At 44.1% G+C, this 12198-nt stretch overlaps 1 protein-coding gene across 1 annotated transcript in view; it reads right to left on the reverse strand.

Annotated features, from left to right (window-relative positions):
- Positions 1-11203: 11203 nt before the first annotated feature.
- The window catches only part of gpsm1b (G protein signaling modulator 1b), a gene marked incomplete at its 3' end in the record, with an annotated part of 28306 nt that continues 27311 nt past the window's right edge, over positions 11204-12198 (reverse strand). The window contains exons 12-14 of the mRNA XM_080530186.1: positions 11959-12121; positions 11604-11809; positions 11204-11404 (exon numbers count right to left, since the gene is read on the reverse strand). Of these exons, the coding sequence (XP_080386312.1) occupies positions 11204-11404; positions 11604-11809; positions 11959-12121 (570 nt within the window). The remainder of the gene's footprint in view (positions 11405-11603; positions 11810-11958; positions 12122-12198) is intronic.

Genomic DNA, 12198 nt, shown 5'->3' on the forward strand with positions numbered 1-12198 from the left:
GCTGTATCCCTTGTTGTATGAATAGATCCGAGTCTAAAAAACGATTGAACTGTCATTCTACCACTGTAGTACACTGGTACTCCGGGGGAATTTCTGGTTTGGACCCGGAAATTGCTAAACGTCACGTTTGACGTCAGACTTAACAACCGAATAGTTTGTTTGTCTACAGTACTTAGGAAAGTGGAAGTTGGTCCTTTGAGAAAACATCAATGATGCATCTGTGTTTAAGTAACAGATAGGACAACAGCCCATGTTCAGGGGTAAACCACAACCAAAGCTGAATAAATGAACAAGCCCTGCCTTTCATTACATTCTTTCCACTCTTATGTAATGTCCTTCACTTAACAGAGAAAAGAAAACCATCATGTTTATCCTTCGTGCTTATATCCCTAGCCTTCCCAAGAACAAGGCAAGAACACACCCTAATTCTTGTTATAAATGCCCTCACAGTTGCTGGTACTCTGGTACCGATTAGATTAGATTGAACTTTATTGTCATTGCAATCCAACCAAAAGTGCAAAAGACTTGATATGTAGACAGTGCATGGTATTACAGTAAGTGAAAATAAATGAATATAAAAAGTGAATATACTGTAAATGAGATGAGTGATATATATAGTTATGATATGCACAGAACAAGGTCAATAGGTCAATAGGAGGTATGTAACAAACAGTGATGTGATGGGACACCCCATGAAAGAAAACCTTTGTCTTTTTCAACATATTTAAACATATATGAACAGATCTTCATTTTAACAATATTGAGAGGAGTTAATATAACTAAACAAATAAAACTTTAAAAAATGTAAAATGCTAATTTTGGCACGGCAAATTTATTTATATAGCACATTCATACAACCAAATGCAAACTCATAGTGCTTTACATAAAATGTAATTGCAATACAATTACAAATTCAATGCAATACAATAACAATTTAAAATCAATAAATAAAAAACAAATCAGTCAGTTAAAAAGCTTGCCTAAACTGTCAGTATTTAAAATACAGTCAATTAAAAGCCAAACAGAACATAACAGTCTTCAGCCTATTTTTAAAAATGTATAGATGGCGCGTGATGTATAATCTTTTGTGATAGCTTGTTCCATTTTTATTTTTTTTACAATTGCAAAATGTAATTAATAGAAATGCAATTTCCTTGTGAGGAACAGTTAGAACACCCCCACATGTATTACTACTTAAATTAGAATTAAGTGCACCACATCAGGTAGCAAGTGGAGAACATTTAAAACAACTGCCAACATTGCCAGGTCAGACATGACTAGCAAGTTCAGCCCAAGAGTAGACCGCATGATGCTTAAAGAAGTCTCCAACAATCTTAGAATGTCATCACGGGAGTTAGCACTTGCCACAGTTGATGTCAAAGTATACATACCATCAGAAAGAGACTGCACAAGTTTGATTTTCATGGCATGTTTGCAAGGAGGAAACCATTGCTGTAAAAAAAAAAAAAAAACATCAGGGCCAGAGCTGCCAAGTCTCACGCTTTGGAAATAACAATTGTTTTGCGGGACTTTTATTTTTGAAATTCCTTGAAAGAAAGCTACTGGACATGAGTTTCGTGGCATCTTTCGTGGCAATTTTTTTTTTTTTTTTTTTTTTTTTTGAAAAGTAGCCGGGGACGCCTCCCGTCTGGACCACACAGGAGAGGGCATCACTCAGCCCCGCGCCGCCTCACAACACACACACACACACACACACACACACACACACACAGACAAGCACACACTCACACACACAGACAGACAGACAGACACAAGCACGCACACACAGACAGACAGACAGACACACACACACACACACACACACAGACACACACAGACAGACAGACAGACAGACACACACACACACACACACTCCGCCGCCCGGAGACGTCGATGGCACCTGGCTTGGCACTGGCCAGTCTGGTGTAAACCACTCAGAGCTCCTGAGTTAATGTTAATGTTAATGGACTACCAGTGTGAATATTTGTTATATAGTTTAATAAATCTCTTCTTTGATTTTGAAACAGTGTAGCGTGGCCTTAATTTGTTATTATTACAGTACATGTTTGTGTTCGCAGCAATGGCAATATGTTTTATTTGGTTGGTAGATCTTGTTGAGCTGGTAATTTGAAAAGTAGCTCACAAGCCTAAAAAGTGTGAGCACCCCTGATCTACTGTAACATAACCAGGTACATTAATAATAATAATAATAATAATTATCATTATTATTATTATTATTATTAATAATTACAATTTACAATACGAATACAACAATTGGGGGTCCCTCCCCAAAAAAGTGAGCGCGCTGTGCGTACACAAGATCAACCGCCACAGCCTCATTCTGACCCAGGAAAAACCCTGGAATGTACTGTATAACATGATAGGCATCTATGAGCAATGCACTGTATATAAGATGATGACCAAGGGTCTTTCTGCTGCTGACCATGGGGAATCCTGTTCATGGGGCCCAATTGTCTTTTAGACTCTGTAGGCTACTGTATTTGTTTATTAAGATTTCATAAATATGATATATTGTCTGGATTACTCTTGTTTTAGCAAATGTTCAAATTGTTCAAATTATTTCTTGTGCTTGTTTATTATGAACAATTGCAGGAAACTAGCAGAAATAATTGGGTGGGAGAGTACAGGCATTTTGTGAGAAAAGAGGGGGGAACCTCAGACAAATTGCAGCAGAAAATCTTTCAACTGTTTATTGCTCATAAATGTCTCATATGACATATAAAAAGTCTTAAGAAATCCAAGTGGTGAAAAGTATATTTGTTTACCATAACCTGGTAACACGTTTTTGCTTCCAAAAATTACATTATAAAGCTTTAAAATGTTGAAACTTTAATCGAATCACTAAATTAATATACTTTTATACAAGGCAACATAAATTGGCAGTAATCAACATTAATATAGGCATTGATTAACAACAATTGAAAACAATATTATTAAAATATCACTTTTATGTTACTTTCAAAATATTTGTGACTGGTAGATTTGCACTAATCAACATGTTGGCACTATTGAACAAAAACGTAAACATGTTAACTTTTAAGTAAAACGTTATCAGTAGGTGTCTGGTTCATCTTCAACATCTTCATCGTCATCATTTTCATCACATGCAGCCTGAGATGAGTTTGCACACCCCAATCCTTTGCAGTTGCTACATGCAACAGAGCACTCAATGCCATACTTGCATGTGCACCTCAGGCTGCTGCAGTCTGTCTTGCAGGTGCATCTGATGAACCGGAGGAGTTCCTGTGGTAGCTGGTGGTAAGTCAGTTTGGACAGGGACAAGCCTCATCACTCTTTTTCCATCCCCATTCTTGTGGCAGGAGTTCATTTGAGGTTCCCTTCCACTGCTGCACCTGGTAGGACACACGAAGACTGTGGTACTTCGCTGCTGCTGACGTAGGTGGCAGACTTTGCGGCTGTACATGAGAAGTGCCAATAGCTACCTTCTCACAAAAACGATAGTGTCGTAGAGAGTCGAGTCCCTCCCCAGGCTTCCCATTGTTCAGGCACAGCAAAGCATTCTTTGTTATTGTGCAAAGATCAGTTATTGTGCATTCTGCTGTGGTAGCTGACTGTGTGTCAAACACTTTAGCTTGCTCACAGAAGTCATCACTGGTTGTGAATTTCTTGAGGGGAGCTCCTTTCCCAATGCCATAAATGTGGGAGGTAGTGTCACACCCAGCTATTGCATGGATGAAGAGGATGTGAGGGCAAACACTGGGGCCCAGCTGCTGCTTGGCGGCCTTGATGTTCCAGACACGTGGCTTCTTCATGCTCTTATTCGCCTCAGGTTTGAAGAAGAGGTCGTGACTTGAGGTTGGTTTGGTATATGAGGAGGACGAGCAGATCTGTATCATCACCAATGAGCACAGTGTTTGTTACTGTGGCAGACTGCACTGCTTTTTGCACAATGAGATCAGCATCACCTGGAGCATGGTACGTCTGACAGTTCTTCCGTAGGTGACCACTGAGCATGTTGATGAACTGCTGCTAGTTTGTGTTGTTTGAAAGGAACAGGTCTTTATTCATCGTAATAGGCATGTCTTCATCCATGGCTGCTCCAGTCCTCCCACCTGCTCGCCTGCGGTGTGTCATGTCTTTTGTGGATGTGCCCTGATAACCGTCGAACACAACAACTGCCTCTCCATACTTTCTTGTGACATACTCGCTGTACAGCTTGCAGATGTCCTTGTATGTGGATCCACATGTCCATGGGATCTCAATCTCTACTGTCTCTATCCTCCTCTCTCTCTCTCTCTCTCACCCATCCTTCCTGTTCTATATCTACTATCTCTTTCATGCGCTGAACCAATACTCCACCATCCAGTACATACTTTTATTCAGAAATTTAATTTTTCAGACTTTTATTCAGAAATTTTATTTTTCGGACTTTTATTCTGAAATTGTATTTATCTGACTTGTATTCAGAATGTAAATTTTTCAGACTTTTATACAGATTTTTTTTTTTTCGGACTTTCTTTCTGAAAAAAAAAATCTGACTTTTATTCAGAAATGTATTTTTCTGACTTTTATTCTGAAATTTATTTTTCTGACTTTTATTCAGAATTTTTTTGGGGGGGACTTTTATTCTGACATTTTATTTAGGACTTTTATTCAGAATTTTTTGGGGGGGGACTTTTGTTCTGAATTTTCTTTTTTAGGACTTTTATTCTGAAAAAAAGAAATTCTGACTTTTATTCTGAATTTCTTGGGGGGGGAATTTCCTTTTACACACATAGTACTGCATCCAACTCCATGTCTCATGTAAAACAGTTTCTGGGTGATTGTGGACAGTATTGAACTCTTTGTGTGGACACCAGACAAGAAGAATGGCTCAAAAGAAAGAAATGGCGAGTTCTGGGCATTCCTCAGTAGGAATTGGCATTTTTGTTAATTTTTGGTTAAATAAATTATAACATGTTACATTTTCATTGTGTTTGGTTCAATTACGTCACCTTTACCTACAGGTATTGTTTGAAAGAAGATAAAATATTGCTACGTCCGTATTTCTTTAAAAAGTACTAAATATTTCATGGGGTGACCACCTGACTGATGTCAAAGTACATGCATCTACCATCAGAAAAAGACTGCACAAATTAGATTTTCATTGGAGGTGTGCAAGGAGGAAACCCTTGCTGTGAAAAAGAGCATCAGGGCAAGACTGTGTTCGCCGCCCCTAGCTTTCCTGTAGTCCACAATTACCCCTTTTCCACCAAGGCAGTTTGAGGGCAAGTTCGGAGCCGGTGCCTAATCCGATCTCGAACCAGTTATTTGCGTTTCAACAGCAAAAGAACCGTCTCTCGGCCAGGAGAACTGGTTCCAGAGTGGCCTAGGTCAAAGAACCGCTTACGTGAGGGGCTGGGGGCCGGATTATCGTGACCAACCAAGATCAACTAAAACTGTCGCGAACGAAACCGGTATTTAAAAAAATACAGTGCGAGATGGCTACTGTGGGGTTCTACAGAAACGTCAAACAAATAAACAAGAAAATCAACAAGGAAATTGAAAAAGGACTATAGGCACATTGCTGGGAATGTGGAGACGTATACAGACGTATACAGTGACGTGGCTCTAGCCTGTGGAAAAGCAAACCGGTTCTTAGAAGGTTCGCAAGTTCAACCAACTGCGAACCGGCACTAGCACCAGCCCAGAACTAGAACTAGGTTTGTGTTGGTGGAAAGGGGGGAAATGAGCTCCTTGGTGTGGGTCAGGTTGTTGTTGGCACACCACATCGCCAGGTGCTGGACCTCCTCCTTGTATACCAACTCATCGTTGCCACTTAACAGGCCTATCACCGTGGTGTCAGCACACAGGCCTGTGGGACACCGGTGTTCAGGGTCAGTGTGGAGGAGGTGTGGTTGTCAATCTTAACAAACTGGGGTCTGTTGGTCAGAAAGTCCAGGGTCCAGTTGCAGAGGGAGGTGCTGATGCCAAGGTCACAGAGTTTGGTGACTAGCTTGGAGGGGATGATGGTGTTGAATAGGTGTTGTTTTTATCCAGGTGGGTCAGGGCAGAATGTAGTGCCATGGAGATGGCAACCTCCATTGACCTGTTCGGGCGGTAGGCAAACTGGTGGGGATTCAGTGTGGAGGGTAGGTGGTCTTTAAGGTGAGCCAGGACCAACCTCTCGAAGCACTTCATGATGATGGGGGTGAGTGCAATGGGGCTGTCATTCAGGCCCGCTGCTGCAGAATGCTTCGGCACCAGCACGATGGTTGCTGACTTGAGGCACATCGGGCAACTTGCCTTATCTTGGCAATGACAGTCATGGTATGCAACGAGAGGAGAAAAAACACTGGATAAGGTATACACCAACATCAAACGTGCTTACAAGGCTAGTCCGCTAGCTCATCTAGGCATGTCTGACCATGTGTCAATCCTCCTGATTCCTGCATACACTACAATGGGGAAAAGTGCTCCCATCACCACTAAGACTGTCAGAACCTGGCCAGAAGGGTCCGCTCCACTGCAGATCTGCCTAAATGACACCCTATGGCAGGAATATGAGCATGAGGACCTGGAACAGTACACGTCGTCGGTTCTGAACCACATAGTGAACTGCACCAACTCAGTCACCTTGGACAAACGGGTCCGGGTCTACCCCAACACGAAGCCATGGATGACTGGGAAGGTCCAAAAACTGATAAATGAGAGGGACAACGCCTTCTTCGCAGGGAAGCGCACACCGCTGTACAGCTCCACCAGGGCCAACCTAAAGCGCGGCATCAAAGCGGCCAAGGCAGAGCACAGAGAGAAGATTGAGGAATGCCTCCTGAGCAACGACTCCAGGCGGATGTGGCAGGGGGTTCAGCAGATGACAAACTTCAGAGCCAACAGGCTCACAGCCGCAGAGGACGACCCCCTGCTGGCGGGAAAGCTGAACACCTTCTACGCCCGGTTCGACGAGGGGCGAACGGAGGTAACCACAACACAAACACCACTCTCTCCAGCTCTCAGCAGCCTCACCCTCACAGAGCATGAGGTGAGACGCGTACTGAAGGCGGTGGACCCCAGGAAAGCCTCGGGGCCGGATGGCGTCCTGGGACGGGTGCTGAGAGACTGCGCCGACCAGCTGGCCGGGGTTTTCACTAACATCTTTAACCAGTCCCTGTCCCAGGCCACCGTCCCACCCTGCCTGAAAACCTCAACTATCATCCCAGTCCCGAAGAAAAGCACGGTGAGCTGCCTAAACGACTACCGCCCGGTGGCACTCACACCAATCATCATGAAGTGCTTCGAGAAACTAGTCCGGGCCCACATACTCACACGCCTCCCGCCCAACCTGGATCCATACCAGTTCGCCTACAGAGCCCAGAGGTCCACAGAGGACGCCATAGCGACGACTCTCCACGCCACTCTATCCCACCTGGAGAGGGGAAACAGCTACGCGAGACTGCTCTTCGTGGACTTCAGCTCCGCCTTCAACACCATCCTTCCAGACAGGCTAGTGACCAAACTACTAGACCTGGGTCTATCACACTCTATATGTGCATGGATCAAGGACTTCCTGACCGACCGCCCCCAGAGGGTGCGGGTGGGCCCCCATACCTCCACAGCCCTCAGCCTCAGCACTGGGTCCCCCCAGGGCTGCGTGCTAAGCCCCATCCTCTACAACCTCTACACCCACGACTTCACCCCCGTCCACCCCAGCAACTACATCGTAAAGTTTGCAGACGACACCACCGTGGTGGGATGTATCTCGGGGGGGGGACGAGGCGGCGTACAGGGATGAGGTAGAGCAACTGAGCAAGCTGTGCAAGGTTAACAACCTGCTGCTAAACAAGTCAAAGACCCAGGAATTCATCGTAGACTTCAGGAGGAAAAAGTCCGAGATCCAGCCCCTGCTCATCGACGGAGAGAGCGTGGAGAGAGTCTCAACCCTCCGATTCCTGGGACATCACATGCGGGATGACCTGGCCTGGAAGGACAACACAAAAGGCACCATCAAGAGGGCACAACAGCGGCTATACACCCTGAGATGCCTCAGGAAAGAACACAACAAGCAGGAGATACTGGTGGCCTTCTACCACGGCGCAGTGGAGAGCATCCTCACCTACGGCATCTGCAACTGGTTCCACAGCTGCACAACAGCGGAGAGAAACGCGCTACAGAGAGTCGTGAGAACAGCACAGAAGATCACCGGCGCCCCCCTCCCCTCTCTGGAGGAGCTGTACAACACACGCTGTCTCAGGAGGGCCTCCAAGATCTCCAGGGACCCGACCCACCCTGGGCACGTACACTTTGTCAGGCTGCCCTCGAACAGGAGGTACAGGACCCCGGCCGCTAAGACAAACAGACTGAAGAACTGCTTCTACCACAGGGCCGTCAAGGCCCTGAACACAGAAAAGGCCTAAGTTCTGGGCCCAGGACAGTCCGGACGGATTGTATTGCAGCTAGTGCTGAGGCACAAACATGTACATTTTCAAGCCTGCAAACTGTGACACTTTAAAATAACGTGAAAAAATACTTTTGTGCAATATGACAACCCTAGTTGACTATCTGTGCAGTATAGTACAGTGGATTGTGTACATAGCCTTTATTGATGTAAACCAGCTCCTTACCTTCTTGTGATTTTATGCGTTTATGCTTTTTCTAAAAAATAAAAAAAAAATCCTTTCCTAACACCAGGGGAGCCACCCCTCCTAAATTTCGTTGTTTGGTACCTGTACTGTAGCAATGACAAATAAAGTCCATTCCATTCCATTCCATTCCATTCCATTGTGTATTGTAAATCTGAAACCTTTTCACCTGGTGTCTAAAGTATATGTGACAGCAGCTGGTGAAACCGGGTCGCCAACCGATGGACCGTTCTGACTTTTATTCAGAAAAATGTTAGCGTTGTTGAAAGTCAATGACACACTCGCTAATCTAGCCAAAACACTGCAATGCAATGGATTTGGTGAGTAATCCCCACCACTACCTAGTTAGTGTAGAGTAGTGGGGATTACTCACCGAATCCATTGCATTGCAATGTTTTGGCTTGACTAGCATTTAAATGTTTCTGAATAAAAGTCTGAACATTTTGACTGGTTGGCGACTTGTTCCCGGTTTCATCAGCAGCTGTCACATATACAGTAAACATTCTGCCTCAACAGCACATAATTGCAGACTCTTTAGTGTGTCAAAACTGAAGCTCAAGCTCCTTGTCGGGCTTGAAAAAGTAGACCATTTCATCAGGCATTGCATAGAAGTTGTTTGGATATTACATGAAGACAGACACAAATTAAACATTTGAATCAATATTTTATTAAAAGCAAATAGGGACACCTTCATGTCCTCAAATGGAACATAAATACAAAAAATGTATGTACATATATGGCAGTGACAAACAGAAGCGTACCGAATAGTTCTGGACCAAGTTAATCCATATAGGAATCAGAAAATAGAGGAAAATGAACTCTGTTTTGGAGAACCTGCTACTGTAGCTCCTTATCACAGAGATCGAGATGAATCATATGGATCACGACCCAACCAAGGTCAGGTTCACCAACCACCATGAGTTAGGGTCACGACCCTAGAGGTACATAGAAGAGCTACAGCATAAGCTAAAACTAACACAATTACAAATAGTCCCAAAGGAAGGAGAAGAGCAACTAAAAGTTCCATTATGGATCCTGATCAATTAGGCAACATGTCTGCCTTGACGTTTTAGATCTCACTCTCATTTTTGTTTATTTTTGACAGTTCGCACCAAGGTTGGGGTCAATTCCATTTAAATTCAGGCAATTCAGAAAGTGATTTAATTCTCATTTTTAGTGCAATGAGAATAAATTCCTAATTTGCAATAATTTCATTATAATTTCAATTAACTCCCTGAACTGACTGAATCAACCCAAGCCTGAGTGTGTACCTCTCTTTGGTCCACTGGGTATGCTACAGGATAACCACAACAGAATAGAAATACATACCAGGCACTAGAATTGTTTGCAAATACAGCCTAACCATTACAAAATGATCTGCAAAGAATATGCAAAGTATACTGTACAGTTATAGCTTGGTATAGCTTGACACTGAAATAATGAAAAGTGCGTAAGATCATTATACTGTACTTTGCGCATGATTATACCGTTACAACCTCAACCTTCCAATATTTAGGAAGGTATTTCATTTCAAATGGTTAAATGGGCTTTACTGTAGGACAGCTGTTGTACATGTGTTTGACCACAGGGAGGCAGTGCAGCATCAGAATATGAGACGTCCTTTGCGAACAGCATTGTGGCTGGAGATGCCTTACCTCACCCAGGGTTATCTGAATTGAGTAAAAACATCTGCACCTGTGCTGTCCTATAAGGTCCTTCCAACTTCCATCCAATAGAAACAAGTCAATCTAGTCGATGGCATTGTGAGGGTTTTTATCATTTTTGACTGGTCTCCTTGACTACATAGCACAGCCAAGACAGGATTCCTAATTGAACACTTGGATCTTACTGTGTTGTATTCCAATGTTATGTTATTTCAGCCCTCTTGAATCTCTCAATTATTTTGCTTCTTTTCTTGAATCTGTTTAGACAGCGATAATTTTTTTAGTCTTAGGATGAATTAATGTTATTGTTACGGTGAACTGTGTACTCCAGACTTAAACTCTATGCATGACAAGACCTTGACCCAACAAAGTGTTTTCCTAGGTTGGTGATGAGTGCTGACGGAAACAACACATATTTTGCCACAGCCGACCATAACTGTACCTAATACTGTCACATTAATAATAATAATAACACCGGCTTTCAACAACAACAATCCTTCAAACTGAATAATCCATCATGCGTTTCTGAACCACAAGACTTCTGACACTTGGGAAATACAATCTGAGTCTGAGAAAGAATTGATTAAGGCAGTAGATGGAGTAAATATCTCTGTCATGTTTAAAAGTCCCACACATTATTGAGACACCTCAAACCTTTGTTTCATTAAAATGTAATTCAATTCCACTTTACATCCCTATCAGATTTACACACGTTTAAAACCTAAACAGATTCACAACAGCTGAAAGGGCGCCACCTATTGCACATGGGGTTTACTTGCATCCTGCATCTTCAATGTTCATAGAATATCAACCTAATTCCCCCCCTTTTACCGGTCATCTTCAGTGGTGGCCCTATTCTCCTTTCTTTTTTCTCTTTTCTTTTTTTTTTCCTTTCCATTTTCTCGTGAAGCGGGGTCCATCAGGGGCGTGTGTTGGGTTCTAGCTGGAGTCTCCAGAGGGCGGTTCAGCCTCAGGGGAGGAAGCTTCGTCCTGTTCGTCTGAGGGGAGATGAACTCTCTGCTCGTCCATACGCTTGGCCTGAACTCTCTGGATGAGGCTGAAGAAGTCCTCGTCAGGTACTGTGGGGGCCCGCGGCCCAGAGTCTGGAGGAGAGCACCGCTGGTCATCGATCCTGGAGGACTGCAGGGCCAGGGAGAAAGAGGGAGTATAATTTGTCAATGGGAAACTTGTAATTACATGGTAATAACCTATTCATTACTTGTTTGATGATTTAGCTTTGCTTATATATACTGTATATATATATGTTTTAATTCTAGGTACATTCAGTACAGTCCACTACATAAGTACGGTATATTGAGTTATGCAAACGTTTCTTCACCTGACACTTGATGAGCATGTTGAAGAAGTCGTCGCTGGGCTCCTGGGGGTCTGCTTCGCCACACAGGTGACCCAAGTTGTTGTGCGTGATCCTCAGGCCAGGCAGGTTACTGACACTGACCCTCTGGTCGTCCAGCCGGCGGCTCTGGGAGCTGGCTATCAGGTCAAACAGCTCCTCTGTCTGGGGGGAGGTGATCAGCGCTGGGTCTGGGAGGGAAGAAAGGCGGAAAACAGACCGATGACCAGGGAGAGTTAGTGAGGAGGATGGACATGAGGAGCGGTGAATAGATCCGAAGGGTGACGCGTCTTAAGACACCCTAACGGTGCTACGAAGTGGTTGATGGGTCACTACTGACCTAGCATTTCACTGAGAGAGAGCATGGCGTCGGCGGGGCCCCCTCCGTTCTCCCCGTTCTCTGGCTCGTCGAGATGGCAGCGCTGGTCGTCCATGCGGCTGCTCTGGAACTTGCTGAGGAGGTCGAAGAAGCAGTCCTCATCGGAGGGGTCACGACCTAGCTTCTGGAACACAAGAGGGAACAACAGGGACGTTAAGTGAAATAGCAGAGGACAACCCTGAAACCTCTGTGGCCTCCTTT

The sequence above is a fragment of the Nansenia antarctica genome (genome assembly GCF_963989245.1).
Source record: "Nansenia antarctica genome assembly, chromosome: 4".
NCBI lineage: Eukaryota > Metazoa > Chordata > Actinopteri > Argentiniformes > Microstomatidae > Nansenia > Nansenia antarctica.